Source organism: Zonotrichia albicollis, chromosome 16, assembly GCF_047830755.1.
Source record: "Zonotrichia albicollis isolate bZonAlb1 chromosome 16, bZonAlb1.hap1, whole genome shotgun sequence".
Classification (NCBI taxonomy): domain Eukaryota; kingdom Metazoa; phylum Chordata; class Aves; order Passeriformes; family Passerellidae; genus Zonotrichia; species Zonotrichia albicollis.
Window position 1 is genome coordinate 15,946,826 of NC_133834.1, and position 17,485 is coordinate 15,964,310.

Here is a 17,485-nt window from a genome sequence, read left to right on the forward strand (position 1 = left end):
CTACAACCCATCCAACCAAATGGAAAACACAGTGTTCACAGAGTACTTGTTGCAGTGACAGAGAAATGCTCAGCTGCCTTTGTGACCACATTCCTTTTGTGTCATTAAAAAATCCACCAGCACTCTCCCAGTTTTGGAACCATGGGCCTCACCTCCATTGCCAGGAGTAACATCAGCAGCTCATCTAGAGGGGAAGAACCACGTCTGGCTGCTGGAAGTGGCAGAGAATGATCCACACCACTGAGCAAATCTCTCATTAAGATGCTGGCACGTGATAGGAAAAAGATTTGCTTAATTATCCCATAGTAATTCCCAGTTTTACCCACAGGAGGTCAGACTTTGCCGAGGCTTATCAGCTTCCCATGCAAGCAACCCAGGGCAAATCCCATTGCTGCGGGACCAGCAAAGCCACTGTCTTACTAGCCCAGCTTAGGTTTGGGCCTAAGAACCTTCTGTCCCTCCTGGCATTCTCTGATGATTCTCCAGCTGCTCCTCTGCACCTTACCAGTGCAAATCTCCTCTCCAAGGCTGTTGGACACACATGAGGATAGGTCTCATGAGATGGATAATTTCATCCACTTACCCATTCCTCACTTGCTTTTCTTTTCTGTTTCCCAGTCCAGCTTTCCAGTCCCTCCACTGCCTCTGTCAAAAGGCGTCCATTACATCCTGTGCCTAGTCTGTAACTCCAACCTGGTTTAATAACAAAATGTGAAATATCCAACTGTATGTAGCAGAGAAATTTCTGTTCCTGTAGGTTCTGGAAAATGTATGTTCAGGGGGAATAGCATTCCCACATAAAGGAATGGTTCAGTATGAGCTCACTTGTTCTTCAGAGAAGAGAGAGAGAAACCACCATCAGTAAGGCACAAAGCCCAAAGGTCACAGGCTTCACCCAACACTGCTCTTGCAGAACTACTTTATTTCATGCTACATGAAATAACTCTGGGAACTAGCTAGATATAAACAAAGATCCTTCTTTCATCCCTCAAAAGTCTCCATAGACTCACTGCCCTCCATGCCCGGGGCTAGCCAGGTCTTCCTCTTTATTTGAACCACTGCAGGGTTTAGGACTTAGAGAGCCTTGGCATTCCTTGGCTTCTGTAATGTTGCCAGCAATGAACATCTTCCTCCAGGAAGAGGAGTGGATGCACTCAAACATGTTTTGCAGCAGCCATCACCCAGCTACTCAAGCAAGGCCTTCACCCTCTCTCTCACAGCCACAGACAGTCCAACAGCCTGAACACAGGTTGGTGGAGATTACTCATACAGCCACGCAGGCTCCAAAGTTTCACATCCATTCTACTGTATCATCTGCCATTTTCACCATAAATCCACAGACTGCTGTCACCTTTTATCATGCATTCACACCGGCCCCTCCTGAAAGATTTCCCCACGTTGATCTTATCTCTGCCTCCTTGAACTCCATCCCCCTACTGCACCCAGGGTACCAGAATTAGGTAAAAACACCAGGCAACGCAGAGGCTTTAGTCACCATTATACTCCTAAATTATCTCTCAATAAGGCACCACTGAGCATGAGGACAGAAGCTCGGAGAGAGCCTTCCTACCTTCGGAACACTGAGAACAGCTATCTGGCCAAACAGTATGTTCAGCTCCAATAATGGTTCACATTTCAGGAGAGAAACTCTGTGAGTCTGGTCCCTCTCCTTGTGCCTGCTCCTGCTTTTCCAAAGCTTATCAGTCCCCAGCTTCCTTTTCCCCATGTGACACATTGTCTCTGCTGCAGTTTCCTGGGAGGGACGTGAGAACAGCAGCGCTGCTTTACCTCAGAGGGGCACCATGAGCCCAAGTATGCAAAATACATGTCTCACATATTACAGTGACAGGATCTATAAATACTGAAGACAGATGAAAGTTTTCCATCCTCCTACAAAATGCTGCCCACACTTATCTCTGTCCTCACACCTCTCCATCTACTTTCATCCTCTTTTAAACCTGCTTTCCTTGCTAGCTCAGCTTCATTTAGCACAAGGAACATAATGTGTGGAATGTCCTTTAGGGCCCTGCAGAATTAAACACAAGTGAATAAAAAATAATGTATTTTATTCCAATTTATATTTGGATAAACAAACGATTTCTCATCACAGCTTCTGGAAGTGGCTCTCATGCTCCATGACACGAGTCCATTGCTGACCACAGATTATCCAGTCACAAGGAAGCCTTAAAGCAAGCACATTGCAAGGACTGCTTACTGCTTCTCCCAGTTTGGGGCTCTGGACTGCCCTGCCTGGCCACCAGCAGAGGCAGAGGCACAGCACAGCCCAAGACCCCACTGACCAATTGTCCCAGCACAGTGCCAGCTGTGTCTGTCTTCAGGACTTAACAGCGGTCTGCAAGAAAGGTGAGGACAGGCTTTTCAGCAGGGCCTGTACTGACAGGAAAAGGGGGAATGGTTTTAAACTGAAAGAGGGGAGATTTAGACCAGGCATTAGGAAAAGGTTCATTCAGTGAGGGTGACAAGGCCCTGGCACAGGTTGCCCAGAGAAGCTGTGGCTGCTCCATCCCTGGGAGTGTTCAAGAGCAGGTAGAACAGGGCTTGGAGCAATCTGCTTTAATGGAAGCTGTCCCTGCCCACGGCACAGGGTGGGACTGGCTGGGCTTTGAGGTCCCTTCCAACCCAAACCTAGGATTTTATCTTGCCTCTCAGCTCAGGAGCTTTAAGGTAAATATAAAACACCCTCTTAAGACCCTTAAAATGCAGCTGCAAATGGCTCCAAGTCCTCTGTGTATTTTATGTTTCATTATCATGTTTAGTACTTTCTTTGTGGTCCTTTGTGGTTTCCTTTAGATTGTAAAACTTCCAGGTAAGGGATTTGTTATCTCTTTGGCAAGATCCAGCCGTACCAAGCTGTGTACATATACAACACCATATAAAAGATTAGTGCTTTATTGGCCACTGAAGCATAGCTAGTTAATAATCTTTAATGTGGCAGTTATTTATCCAGTCGTAAACAGAGCATTGCTGCCAAGCCAAGTCAAATAAACACTATGGAAATCCTTCATCCTTAAAACGAACCAATTTCTGTCCTGGCCATTGTAGGCTTTGCAAAAAAAAAAAAAAACAGACACAATAGTCAGATTTTAAAGCTTTCCAAAGGCAGCAATTGTTTCTAACATCTGCTCTGAGCTTTTCCCAGGCCCCAGGGCAGGAGCACAGCCCAAGTTCTCCTCACTCAGCACTGCTCTCTGTGGGATAATGACCAAGGAGCCAAGCAAGGGCTGAGGCTCAACACCTACAGTGAGTGCTGTGTACCCTCTGTGTTATCTCTGTGCATGGAGAGCTGCACAGCTGATGTCAGGAAAGGCCCTGAAGGAGCAGGTCCTGTGGAGATGCAATGATCCTGCTCTTGCTCTGAAGAATGAAGCAAATGAGAACAAAGTTGTATGACCAGAACTTCGAAGGACACCATTATAAAAAAAAAACAAAACAAAAATCACAAAAAAAGAACCCCAACAAACCCTGCATATGCTAATTGCCTTCATTAAGTACCTTAGTCTCACATATATTACAGTATTACATTGCTCTCTGCTTAGATCATGCTATATGTGAAGAAGGAAGAGGGAGATAAGATTGGGGTGTATATAAGGATATATAAGGATATATAAAATTTCACCTAGTTAGGAGGAAGACCCAAAAGGACCTCAGAAACAGATGATGGGCTACTAGTCTCCTCTCCCTCCTCCCAAGCATTCATTGTAAGCTTCTACATAAAATGATTATGATTATTATTACCTGAGCTAACACTATACTACTGCTATTGTTAGAACTCTACCACAGCTAGTGCATCCATCTAGGGCAATTCCAAATCTATTATTTCATAGAATCTTACAATGGTTTGGGTTGGAAGGGATTTTAGAGCTCATCCAGTTCCACCCCCTGCCATGGCAGGGACACCTCCCACTGTCCCAGGCTGCTCCAAGCCCTCCCCAGCCTGGCCTTGGGCACTGCCAGGGATCCAGGGGCAGCCACAGCTGTTCTGGGCACTCTGTGCCAGGGCTTCACCATCCTCTAAGTAAAGAATTTCTTCTGAAAATCTTATTAAAACATACTACCTTACAGTTATTCTCGCTTTCCATTCCCCCTTACACTTCTGCCGCTTCAATAAACCATACTATTCATGAACCTGTGATGGTGAAAGTTGTTATTGAACATTACCAGACTCAGTATTGAACATGCCCTGCTTGAGAACCTGTGCTCATGGAACTTCCTATTGAACACAACCACTTATAGTACCAAACAAGTTATAATAAGAGCTTAAGCCCAGCTACCCTCACCCTCTCTGATCCCTAATGACCAGCTGGCTAACAAGGAGTTTCTTTACCACCAAATTTCTATACTCTTATCACAACACTGCCACAACCACCATGTCTGCCCCACATTGCCCCTCACTGACACCCATCACTCCTCAGAGTCCCTGTCACCCCTCACACTCCCTAAATTTTGGCCTGCACCCCCCTCACAGTCCTTCCCTGTGACCCCTCACAGCCTCCTGCTCCTCCAAAGCTCCCATCAGCCCTCACAGCCACCCTCACCACCCCTCTGTCAGCTCTCACAGCCCCCACCACCCCTCACAGCCCCCCACAACCCCTCACAGCCCCTCACAGTCCGTCACAGCCTCTCACAGCCCCTCACCACCCCTCTGTCAGCCCTCACAGCCCCCCCCACAACCCCTCCATCGCCCCTCACAGCCCCCACCCCTCCTCACAGCCCCTCACAGTCCGTCACAGCCCCTCAGAGCCCCCACCACCCCTCACAGTCCCTCACAGCCCCCACCACCCCTCACAGCCCCTCACAGTGCGTCACAGCTCCCATCAGTCCTCACAGCCCTCCACGGCCCCCACCGCCCCTTACAGCCCCCACCAACCCTCACCACCTCTCCCCACAGCGCCGCTTGGCCCCAGGGCCGCGGACGCTCCGCGCGCTCCCGCCCGCCCGGCCCGTCAGGACCGCGTGCGCGCGCCCGTCCCACCGCTGCCGCGCCCTCTGCGCAGGCGCGGGGCCGCTCGCGCCCCCGGTCCCGCCGGACGCGGCCCGGAGCGGCGGAGAGCGGTGAGGGCGAGCGCGGCTCCGGGAGTTGATCGAGGGGGATGGAGCTCCGTGTCGGGCGGTAGCGTCGCGGCAGCATCCTCCGGCGAGGGGCCGGGAGGGAGCCGGAGGGGGCTGGCTCCGAGACTGGCCTTCGTCAGGCCCCCGTGTCCGGGCCGCGGGTCGCTGGCTGTGCTCTAGACCAAGCAGCAGCTGCGGGGGAGGCTCGGGCGCGGCCCGGCCGCTGTGTCTGGCCGTGGGCTCCGGAACCCAGGGCGGAACCTCCGGGGGTGTCGGTGACCGGAGAGCGGGCGCTGGTCCCTGCGGCGAGCCGGCCGTGGGGGCTCTGGGCTGCGCCTGGGGCTGGCTCGGTGCGTGGAGGGGCTGGAAGATGTTCGAATGGTTTGTGTGAGCCCCAGATGCCGGGCAGTACCTCAGGATTTCTGCCCGCTGGTGGGGCTCGCCCGGCACGCACAGTTTACACCTATGCTGCCAGCCCACCCCGCAGCGAGGCAGCGCCTCTGGGCAGGGAGAACTCGCTAAGCCTGGCTCTTGTGTTCTGCAGCCTCTGCCTTCAATGTTTGTGAAATTTCTATAATGAAAGTAGAATTATGTTGAGAGTTTGTTTTCACCTTGGTCTTTCCGGCCCATCCTTCAGTGAAAATTGCTGCTGGAATATTTGGGCTGGCACACTGTTAGCCACCAAACACCAAATTTAGAGTGCTGGCTGGGACCTACCAAAATGCTCGCCAGCCTCTCTGGGCCTGTGAACAAGCGAGCAATGGCCGGGTGGATGCAGCTGATGCTGATTCTGGTCCCAGGGCAGCAGGAGGGAGGACACTTCTCAGGTGCTTGTGAGGAGAGGACAGTGAGACCTCCTTTGAACTGTATTATCTCAATCCTTGTGTTTTTATGTCCAATTCCTACAAGAAGCTGGAGCATCTGAAAGCTTTTCTGGCTTAGAGGAAATCCCAGTAGGATTTTCAGAGCATACAGGAGTACCCAGAGCATAGAAATAAAATGGATCATATCTAGGGCACTGTATTACCAGAACAGGGAATTTGCTGGTGTTGGAATTTCCTTTTCTCTGTAATCACTAGCTGTTAGACTGTTGCAAAAGACTTCTTCGAGGTGGTTACTCAAGAACTACGATGATAACTCAAGTTCAAGGATTCCAGCAACATTTTATAGTAACTTTTTGTTCCTCCCAAGCAATACCTGATACTTATATCCTTTGTATTTTTCAAAACAGCTGTGGATAGTATTGAACAATAATTAGCTGTTGGGAATCCTTGTACTGAAAGTCTTTTCTGTCATTAATATTTGAAAGTTTGCAGGTGTTCCCATGGGCAGAAATTTTAACTCAAAAAAAACAGCTTTCTCCCTGGTTTTTTTTTGGGTTGGTTTATTTGTTGTTTGTTTGTTTTGAGGTGGTTGTTGTTTTGCTTTGTTTGAGATTTTTTGGTGGGGGGGTTTTGTGGTTTTTGTTTTGTTTTTTGTTTCTGAGGGGTTGGTTTGTTTGGGGCTTTTGGGGTTTTTTGCTGTTAATGATTAAGTGCTGCCAAGTAAATGTTTCTAGCAGGCTGCTTGTGGATCCATCACATATTTAAGTACCTCTGCTCTTCCCAGCTCACTCCTTATTTTTGTGATCTTTGTTTTCTCCCTTTGGTTGTATTCGCTTACTTGTTCTGTTAATCTGAAATCTTTAAGGGCCTCCATCCTGGGATCCCCCTGTTGTTTGGACTGTAAAGAAAAATGGGAAAAGAAGCTATCCCTGTACTAAAATAACTGTCCGCGTATTTAAGGCAAGCAAAGCAGTCCACCCTGCACGGGTGTCTCACCATCTCCAACACCAAGGTTATTGCAGTCTGATATTGCATTGTTTGGGCATTATTGTTGGCTTGTGTTGTATGCACTGTCTGGCATTTGTTTAGATTGTAAGTGCCTGTGCTTTAGTGCTGAAGAGACATACAGGCAGTGACAGCACGTTATTGGTAACATACCATAGCTTCGGTCCTTGCTGTTCTTCTGGCTCTGCAGAATTCCCCCTGCCTTCCCTGTCAGGTGGAGAGGCAGCTGCTGCTGTTGGGCTGTGTGGCTGCATGCTCAGGCACAGATGAGTCTGTGTTACCACTCAGAATTGATAAACTGTGTTTCTGGTCTGAAGGAAAAGTAGCTCCTTTTATTCTGTCTGCACAGCTTTAAATAAGGACTAAAGAACTACAATTTTTCTCAGATTTGTTTGGGGATGCCTTTATTTTCAGGTTTATTTGCAATAGTCTGACACAATTGAATGGAGGTGCACTAGGTTTTGCTGCAGAAATGGTGTTCTTGAGCTATTTCCTGCTTTGGTACTTGACCAGTCACCTGATACAAAAGTAGATCTTATTGCACTATAATTAATGATTGACTGGCTTGGAGTCCACATGTGTTGGTGGGGATATGTGCTGGTGAGGTCCTGTTCTGGACTCGAATGTTTGAAAATCCCTGACGTTAATGGAACTGCTTGTATCTGTGGTGTTCATACTCTTAGGCTTTAACAGAAATCATTTTTTCTTCTCCTGCTTAAACTTCTGCAGTTAGAGAACAATTGCCTGAACTTTCGGAAATGTTGCAAAAGACCATGAGCTGTTGATTCCCAGTGCCTTGTGAAGGAGATTCAGGAGAAATCTGGGTGACTGCCAATGTCTGTGTTAAGGAGTGTGCTGAATGATGCTTGAGGTGTAGGCAGCTACATCACCACAGAATCACAGAGTGGTTGCCTTGGAACAGCCCTTAAGGCCCATCTTGTTCCACCCCCTGCCATGTCCAGGGACACCTTCCACTGTCCCAGGTTGCTCCAAGCCCCATCCAGCCTGGCCTTGGGCACTGCCAGGGATCCAGGAGCAGGGATTCCAGCTTCTCTCTGTCTGCCAGGGCCTCACCACCCTCACAGGAGAGAATTTCTTCTGAAAATCCAATCTAAACTTATTCTCTGTCAGTGTAAAATCCTTTCTCCCTCTCCTGATTATGTTGTCAAATAAGTGTAACTCAGGTGTAGCTGCCAAAATTCAACACTTCGTTATTTTGGTTTTTTTTTTAATGAGGAAAACAACTTAAAGGAGAAATAAATCATCCACAAGTACAAGTGTAGTGACTGTGTTTCAGAGAACTTGTACTGTTATTGCCAAATCTGCTATGCTGGCTATCAACATTTTGAAAAGAAAAATAACATTCAGATTAGTTTGAATTTTTCTACCTAAAGGACAAGGGCCAGATACCAACTCTCAGTGAATCAGCTGTTCTAACCCCATAGTCCACTGCATATCATCAGAGTGTGGTTGGGTTTGTTTCAGAACTGGGGATCCAAACACTGCAGAGCTGGAATTCCAAAATCATGTACCTGTGCAGCAAGTACCTATTAGTCCCTGGAGGAGAGACACTTTCCAGAGATTGCCTATGTAATGTAGGCTTTGTACACCCTGTAGAGAACAGGGGGGGCTAAAAGTATTTGTGACACAGCTGCCCCAAGTGGTAATCCTGCTTGTGATTTTAGAGACTGAAATGAGTTGTTGGTGCTGCAAGCACTTTAATAATGTGGTTATTTAGCTGTTCTCTTTGGTGAGGGTGTTTGTCACCTTGTTTTCTACAGCACAGTTTCAGGAATGAAGGTTGAAGCTATGCATGCAGATAATTATTTTTTTTTAAGCTGTGGAGGTCAGTGGTGTACCTGATGCATATCAGTGCTGCCGAGTGCACTGTTGAAAAAACAGTCTAGCTTTTACAGATTATTTTTCACCTCACAAACAGACCAAACAGAAGGGAGTAAGTTATAAGAAGATCTGTACAGTCACAAGTTCTAAGATAAGGTTTAATAAAAGCACTTCAGTCTGAGTGGCAGAGGAGTTTTGGGATTCTTTTTGTTTAGTAGTTTTGTTTTGTAATATCTTCATTCTATAGAGAAAATGTTTGTTTTCTAATCTGGATGTGGAGACAGGACTCTGCTCCTGGTTTACATTTCAGTATGCCTGTATCCTCCAGGTGAGAGACTTGGAAGCCGTTGGCCAGGGCAGTGCCACTGGAGAGAGGAGCGGGTGCCTTGTGGGACACAGACAGAGATCTCTGCAGCCAGGTCAGGAACTTGGGGTTCATTGCAGAGGGCCTGGGGCAGGGCCCTGCTGGGAGCTGCAGCCACAGCTCAGAGCAGGCTGAGAGAAGAGAGGGGGAGAGGGTGAAGAGCAAGAGGGTAAGAGAGCAAGGTTCCCATTACAATACAATAAATCTTCTGTGTTGAATATTCTAATTCTCACTAACCAATCTAGTACAAGATACAAATCCAACAGCATTTCCATACAGCCTATAAGAATCATTACATCACCATACTGTGTTACTTTTTAAACCCTATAAACTACTCTTTGGACCCTTTCTGCTACTCTGACCCTTGGGCCTGTCTGCAAGCAGAGGGTGTTTTTCCATCAAAAGGGGATTGATTACCTTCAGCCAGCCACACCATTGTTTTCCATTTGTTCAGTAACTGAGGGATCTCAAAGCTTGCTTTCATTTCAATCTCACGTATAGTTTCCATATTCTCAACATCTTTTGCCAGACAATCATATTTATAAGGCTTTCCTGTTTCATCTTCCCAACAGTGTGTCACGTGTGTTAAATCCCTTCTCGTTTCCTCAGAGCAAGCACATGGGTACAGAGCACCCTCAACAGCAAACCTTCCTGTGAAACCTGTGCCCTGGATTCTGAACTCTATGACAGGGCCAGTCACCCAAAGTTCTCTCCCAGAAAGACTAGAAGATTAGCAGTATAGTATACACTAATAGTAAGATTATAAACTTGGCAACCTGTCTGTTGTGATTTTGAAATCAGAATCAAAGTAATGCAGGACTAGTGTGGGATTTCATACTCATCAGTTTTTCATTACAAGGTGCTGTTTCTGTACCTTTGCTGCCACACAGAAGTGTTTGTTGCTATTATTTTAATCGAGCATAAATTTAGAAAGATGACAGAAATAAGTACCAAGATAAAGCAATGTGTTGTTCCAGTTCCCCAGAATGGAGCTTTTGGATGAGCTTAGGTTCTCCTTTGCTTGTAAAGTGTAGTAGGTGTCTGAATATCTCCCCTGTGTAGGGTAATCTACACTTGGTTTCAGGAAAGGGTAGTCCATTACAGGGCATACCGAATTATTGAAGCTTTTCTTCTGAGCAAGGTCAGAAGAAAGGAAAAAATCTGTAGGGTTTTGCAGGGCTGCAAGAAAATTTGATTCTGACTAAAATGACAGCTTTAACTCTTTTTTATAGGCTCATCTTACTGTAAATTGGCTTTTGCTTTCCAAGAGAAAACTGCTGTGCTCTTATACTTAATGTATACAATCATGAAATACTCTGAGATAATAAGGTTTCCCTTCCCTGTTTTTAGCTGCTGGCTGAAGTTATGGGAGCACAGATCTCCCCTGGAATAAAAACGTTGTGGGGATGACTGTTGGCAGGAATGAAGTGTACATCTCCTTTTGCTTACCACACGTACAAGAAGTGTGTGTGGTGATTTCCATATGCTCAGCATGGATAAGGATTTGTGTGCTCTGTTGCACCAGGGTTGCAGCTGCATCCACACCTTTCCCAATTTAGGTACCCCTTGAGCTCTCCAGCACTCCCCCTCAAGGCTTTATATGTTCATGTGTTGTTGCACTGAGGAGGTCTTAAACCACTATCAACATGTATTATCAGTTAATTTTACAGAAGAATGAAACTGGCATAAGTATCCACACAGATACTTGAATTTTTTTGACTAAATCGTCTTTTTGTTTTGTTTTAAAGATGATAGGGGGAATTGGGACGTTGGCTGGTTTCCTTAACAGATTTTAAATGGCACCATTCATATTTTGAACCTTTCTCAAGAGAGAATGTCCAGCAGTCATCTGTGTGGGTGTATTTTTGATAAGTATTAATATTGTGGGGAAAATTTTTCTGAGCATTAGTTTTTAGAAATGACGTGTATTTGTTATATTGTGTGTATATACAATATATTGCCATGCACTGGGAAAGGCTTCTTGGCAAACATCTCTCCTAGGGATGCACTTTCCTGGTATCTCAGATTATGTCTTTTGCTTGTAAAAATATACCTGTGTTTCCATTCATGCTGTGAACTGCTGTTCTGGACCTGAAGAAACTCTAAATGTAAAAGAAATAACACATGGCTGCATGTACCTGTAAAGTACATGTTCCTGCACCTTCTGGTTTAGATAAGAGGAAAGGAATAAATCTGTGTTTGACAGAAACCAATGCAGTCACTGTGTCTGAGAGGAGAACATATCAACAGATATTTAAATATGTTTTTCTGCCAGTAAATGTAGTGGAAAAGAGTCTCAAGGTGATAGATGTCAAACTGACAGCATCCTGTGTAACAGAGAGGGAAAAGGAATTGTATTACTGTTTATGGATTTGATACCATATCAGGTTTATCACTGACAGTCAACACTGTCTTTGGTTCTATGTAGTTGACTGTACTTCCAAACAGAGAAAGATATAAGTGTTATGGGAAAGTTAAAATAATAACACCAAAGATTGTATGTTCAGAGTCAGAGGTTGCTTTGAGGGGATACATGTTTGTAGTTATTTCCGATTTTGCAGCCAAGAGAAGACAAATAATTAGCGCAACATGAAGGATTTTTTCAGCCTTACAGTTTGGGAGGACCAGAAGGAAAACTCAGACTATGTAGTCAGAAAATTGTATTGATCTTTTTGCACTACTTTGACAGATATCTTTTTTATAATGGATCATTTTTAATGCATCATGTAAGGTAGTTTTGCAGTTAAGTGCAGTTTTCGTCTGGAGGGAAAAAAAGGTAGGAATTACCCACTCTTTAATTTTGCTTGTTGTTCCTTGAGTGTTTTTATGGTGTAGGCAGGAGAGAAAGCTACTGATCTATGGCTTTGATAACGTTTGCCTCCAGTATCCTCTTACAATGCTCTGCTCTTTAGCCTTTTTGAACCTTTGTAGAGCCATTAACTATTTCTTTCCTCTTATATTTTTTCAGCAACAATATGTTGTGTTTTTCCCCAGACTTTTATCTTGTTTGGTTCTGTGTGTGCCTTTTTGGTATCTTACTGCTCACAGCACCCACAGGGACTGGACATCAGAAGTGCTTGTGTCACCCCAACCCAGAGATGGGAAGGAGGGGATGCTTTGTAAGTGCTTGCAGCTATGAGATGTTTATAAATTAGATGTTAGGAAGAAATTCTTTCCTCAGAGGATGGCGAGGCCCTGGCAGAGGGTGCCGGGAGAGGCTGTGGCAGCCCCATCGCTGGAAGTGTCCAAGGCCAGGTTGGACAGGGCTTGGAGCAATTTGGGATAGTAAAAGGTGGCCTTGTCCATGGCAGGGGGTGGAATGGGATGATGTTTAATGTCTCTTCTGACCCAAACTGTTCCATCATTCTATGGCATACACGTTCTCCTAAATATATGCTACTATCACTTACCTGCCCGGCAGTGAGGAAGTGCTGTCTGAATGTGCGTCGGAACTTTAATGAAGTGCACAACAAATTAATTACAGATAATTTAGACTGTTTAAGAAGGTGATAGTATGTTCCTAAGAAAGAAAACATGGGATTCTAGGACAAACTCTGTTACTGTGCTTCATACACAGTGGTGATATCCCAAGAGAAATCATCTAAATGCCTAAAAGTATTTGCCCTGTAGAGTGCTGTGATATCAGGTCTTTATCAGTTACTTGGGAAATTGAGAGGACTTTGTCCTTAAAGCATATCAAAAACCCAGCAGGAAGCATCTAATAATCTGCTATCACACTATTGCTAAACTTGTAATAGAACATTGTCAGGAATTTTATCGTGGCACCCAGCCTGTGAGTGCAGAGTGCCCAGGGCACACAGCGATCGAACTGCATTTAACCACGTTAAAGCAATCCATCGAGCTCTGTGTACTCTGCTGGAAGGGATCATCACTGCACAATGCAGCCACTGCTCCCAAACACTGCAGGAAATGAGATGGTCACTTTCTGATGCTAAATGGAGTGTTTAATTCAAGCTTTGAAACTCATCTGTGTTACCGGGCTTGCAAGGGTTCCTCAGGGGTGAAGAGACAGACGAGAATCTTGACGCCATGATCAGAAGGCTGGATTTATTATTTCATGATATATAATACATTAAGACTATACTAAAAGGAATAGAGAGAAAAGTTCAGAAGCTTGCTATGCTAAGAATAGAATAGGAATGAATAAACAAAAGAGCTCTCTTTGATTCTGTCCCAGAGAGAGCTTGGTCTTTGATTGGCCCTTAACTGTAAACATGGAACATGGGCCAGTCACAGTGCACCTGTTGCATTCCACAGCAGCAGACAACCATTGTTTACATTCTCTTTCTGGGGCCTCAGCCTTCCAGAAGAGGGAAAAATCCTAAAGAAAGGATTTTTATGAAAAGATGTCTGTGTCACATCTGCACCAGGGAGGGGGTCAGAGTTACCATTGAGGCTGTACAGTACTTGTGATCGGGAGGTGTTTGGGTGCAGGGGGAACAGCCATGTCCAGTCTTGTTCCCAGATCCATAGCAGGGATGTCAAAGGTGCTGCTGTAAGTCCAGCATTGGGAAAGCTGCAGGATGCACTGAAATACTGGGGGAGCAGAGAAAATCTGCCTACCACTTGGCTTTTGTTCTGCAGTTACTACTACCTCGCTGAGTTGCTTTGTGCTTCTATCAGACTTCTCTTTATGAAGCAAACATCTCAGAGGTGATTGAGAACCCCTCAAGAATGGAATTCATCTCAGACTTTGGGGGTTCATTTCCTCTTACTGGAAAAGGACTAGTAGCAAGCAGTCTTGAGGAAGCAGTTCTCATTATCTCTTCATGTGCCTTCTGCATGGATTAGTTGCTGCACAAGGTTATGAAAAAGAATAAATTTGAGTCTTTTCCATGCCTACAACACTGGTCAGAAATATAAACACCAAAGGATATGCTGCAGGTCTGGAGGATTACGTTACTCTTGATTTGAAGGGCAGCAAAAAGGAAAATCAGCTTTCTATTAGAACCTTAAAAAAAAGCCTGACAAAATGTTGGTTGTCAGTATCTAACTGTATCTGTGCATAGCAAAGAGCTAAATCCAAGGTGGTGTAAGTGCTCATGCATGAGATGAAAAATTAATTTTCAAATTTGGTAGTTCCTGTTATAGAGAAACTACACTGGATTAAAATAAGTGTTTTAATAATATTTTAAGCTGTAGGCACACTTTCAGAACACAAAGTTGCAAGAATACCTAAATGGAATGGGGAACCAGGATCTCCTGAATAATTATTGCTTGGGTTTTTAGGACACTTATGTTTATTAAAAGCAATATCAAATAATGTAATTGCAGGCTTCAGCCAAAGTTGGAATTATTTTTAAGAAGTTTAGGCTGTGAATATGTCACTATTGTACAGTATTTTATGTGCTCTCACTTTGAAAGAAATAATTGCCCTCTGAGTTAGTTGTAATTCAGACATTTCAGTTTGCTAGTTCCTGCATTTTGTAAAGAAAAAACAAACAAACCCCTTTAATAATAAGATAATTATTCTAAATAATAAAATTGTTGAACTTGCCCTCAGCCATATTATCTTTAGTAAAATTGTAAGCTTATATTCCCCATACTGAAAGTAAGTAATAATTCAAATATTTTTTTTCTGATATGTTTTTAAACACTTGCTTGAAGTTTTTCTTTGTAGACAGTATGGGAATTTCCCTGTCATACTTGGCTTCACTGCTGTGTGTCCTATACAGATTCAGACAGTTTTCAGCAGTCTTCTGAAAGCAGCCAAAAGACAATGGGAAGAGCAAAGGGAATGAAATGGAAAATGTGGCTAGAATAGTAAGCTAAATATTTCCTGAAAATTCAGTCACTGACTTAAAATCATGCAGGTTGCTGTGATGTTTGCTTGGGTTTAAATTGTAATGGTTGCTTGCCTGCTTCAGAGTTTAAACTTAATCTTGAAAAAGCTTTTGCCTGTGCTGCAGCCATTGTTGGCAGATCCTCAGTATGCATTTTTCTAGTTCTACTTCTCACTTGGGTACTTTTTTTTTTTTTTTTCATATTGCATTTACCTGAAGAGCTGAGTTAAAAACAAATACATTTAACAATCCACAATTGCAGGGTAGGTACTAAGAAGAAAGCTCTTTCTCCTGGTTCTGTTCTTCTATGTTAATTCCTGCTTTTTTTTAAAGTCAGTCTGATTAGAAAGGATAATGACTGCTTACTCTTAGTACAGAACTTGAAAGTTTTGTGGCTGCTCAGAGAAGCTGTGGCTGCCCCTGGATCCCTGGAAGGGTTGGACAGGGCTTGGAGCAAGCAGCCTGGGGTAGTGGAAGGTGTCCCTGCCCATGGCAAGGGGTGGAATGAGATGAGCTTTAAAGTCCCTTCCAACCCAGAATGTTCTGTCTTTCTATGGTTGTTACAAATAATGCCTTTTTTTTTTTTCCCGCTAATTTATCACTTTATCCAATACCCTTATCATTCTATGCCAACACATGCTAGAGTGCATTTCAGTTCTGTGCTGTTCAGGAACTCACCCGTCCTGGTGTCCCTGTCTCCAGTTAGGGGACATTTACCATAACATGATGTTGGCTTCTCTAAAGCAGGAGGGAAAGTGGTTTGCTGCAATAAGAGGCTGTAAATGAGTCTCTGCCTGCCTATAGCCATATCTGTATATCTACATTTTATTCTGAAATGTTTTTTTCTCTTCTGCCTGTCTTACCCTCCTTTATATGGAGGGGTAAGCAAGGTAGCTCAGGTGAATATGGGACTTTGTGGCACAACTGCAATCTCACACAGCCATCCTCCAGTTTTACCCCTAACTGAAACTCCAGCCTCCCTCCAAATGCAAGTCTGTACTGCCTGCTCATTTCCTTGTGGTGGGAGGGATGGGCAGGACACAGCCCTGACTCACTGGCTCTTGACTGCTGAGGGTGACATCTTCTGTCTCCTCTTCCCAGCAGCCCAAAGTTAAACATTGCCCTTTACCAGAAGAGAGAGAACTTGCCTCACAGGAGAGGGGGAGGACGATTCAGAAAAAAGTAAATCCTCCCTGTCTGAGGCCTGCTGGCTTACAGTAGCTGCTGGTATCAGGAGCTATGCACCATTACACTGGAGCACACAAGTTCTGTTGGTTTTGCAAGCACAGTTAAGAGCTGGTCATGCTCTGGCAGCCCTGACAATGCCCAATTACTTTGCTGTCACTTTTTATTGCAACATCTAGACCTGTGAAAAGTATAAGCAGCCAGACCTACTTGCAGACCCCACAGATTTATCCCAGTCAAAAAATGTATAAAACTGTGAGCTCAAATTAAAACTTCTGGCAGTCTCACTGCCACAGATTTCAATGAGCTTCAAGAGCACGCACTAATGAAAATCATTAGTTCCTGGAATGGGCAATAATTGCTAGAGTGAAAAATGTCTGTTTGATGCAGCCTCTAAGTATGCCTGTGTATGTTAAGAAATAAGGCAGGAGAAGAAGGTTTACAGGGGAAAAAAGAAAAAGCCAAAATGAATCTGGGTGTCTTAGAAGTTGTCTCATATGATGAACATTTTACTTAACCCTCCCTAATATAAATCTAAGCAGCTCCCAAGGGATGATGGCAGAAGATAGAAGCGTGCTGGAGACACCAGCGAGCACAAGGCAGGGATAGTTTCTATGCTGAAATGTCCAGGAACAGAATGGTTCATCTTCCCATGCTTTTGCCACTGCAAAGTAGGATTAAATTTCTCTTCTACAAAAGGACGTTATTTTAGGAGTTGAATTTAAAAGGAGTGTTTCTGTGATTCCCAGGTGGAGAATTACTGAAAAATGTTCACTTCCCTGGAGCTGACATTGGCTCTGCGATGGACGGGGGTCCTGCTGTTACCGGATCTGCAGGAAACACATGCTGAGCTCCCACGGAGACCCCACAGCTGAACCCTGTGAGATATCTCACTTTCAGAACGGGAGTCAGGACTGTGTGTTGCCTCCTTTAATTACAGTCTGAGAATTGGTTTTAGATGTGGCAGAATGCAACAAAAAGAAATGGTGAGCATTTCTGTATCGCTCTTACACTGTAAGAATGATGATCTAAAACCAGTCTTCTTTTTATAAAAAAGCCCTGAATTAAATATGGTAGAGAAGAGCCATCCAAAAGCATTCTCTGAAAGGCTCCTGCATGCTGCTGCCAAACTTTTAAAAGAGGAGATATATTTAGGACTTTCAGCATGTGATTCCAAAATACCCAGGTTAGCATTTACTCAGAATCTAGAACTGTCTGGATTGGCTGTTATGGCTGCTTCAGGTAAAATGTTTGATTTCTTTTCCAAACATGCAGCTATGAGGATGAGATCTCATCTTGATGGTATATCTTCCTTTAGAGCTTCAAATAATTTTAAAGCACCTGATTTATGGAATGTAGCAGCATGGAAAATGGATGGTGTTTGCTGCTAC

At 44.5% G+C, this 17,485-nt stretch overlaps 2 protein-coding genes across 6 annotated transcripts in view; one reads left to right on the forward strand and one right to left on the reverse strand.

The window, feature by feature from the left end:
* Nucleotides 1-2,049: 2,049 nt before the first annotated feature.
* LOC113460034 (uncharacterized) lies at nt 2,050-5,700 on the reverse strand. Its single transcript, XM_074553271.1, has 4 exons — nt 5,682-5,700; nt 4,898-5,570; nt 2,301-2,353; nt 2,050-2,183 (listed from the first exon to the last, which is right to left on the reverse strand). The coding sequence occupies exons 1-4, from the start codon at nt 5,698-5,700 to the stop codon at nt 2,164-2,166; spliced, it is 765 nt and encodes a 254-aa protein (XP_074409372.1). The 3' UTR covers nt 2,050-2,163.
* TBC1D24 (TBC1 domain family member 24) overlaps nt 4,918-17,485 on the forward strand; it is a 37,103-nt gene continuing 24,535 nt past the window's right edge. For 2 of the 5 annotated variants that reach the window (XM_074552778.1, XM_074552782.1), the window contains exons 1-2: nt 4,918-5,073; nt 16,844-17,080. The gene's annotated coding sequence lies outside the window, so the exon portion shown is untranslated. Of the gene's footprint in view, nt 5,074-9,069; nt 9,161-16,843; nt 17,081-17,485 lie in introns of all 5 variants that reach the window. The other 3 variants (XM_074552780.1, XM_074552779.1, XM_074552781.1) reach the window with 3 other exon arrangements.

Coding starts and splice junctions, on each gene's coding strand:
- LOC113460034 (XM_074553271.1), bottom strand. Junction 2,354..4,897: donor AAGCGGCGCTGTGGGGAGAG/GTGGTGAGGGTT, acceptor CCTTTCTTGCAG/ACCGCTGTTAAGTCCTGAAG. Junction 2,184..2,300: donor GCACTGTGCTGGGACAATTG/GTCAGTGGGGTC, acceptor GCTTGCTTTAAG/GCTTCCTTGTGACTGGATAA.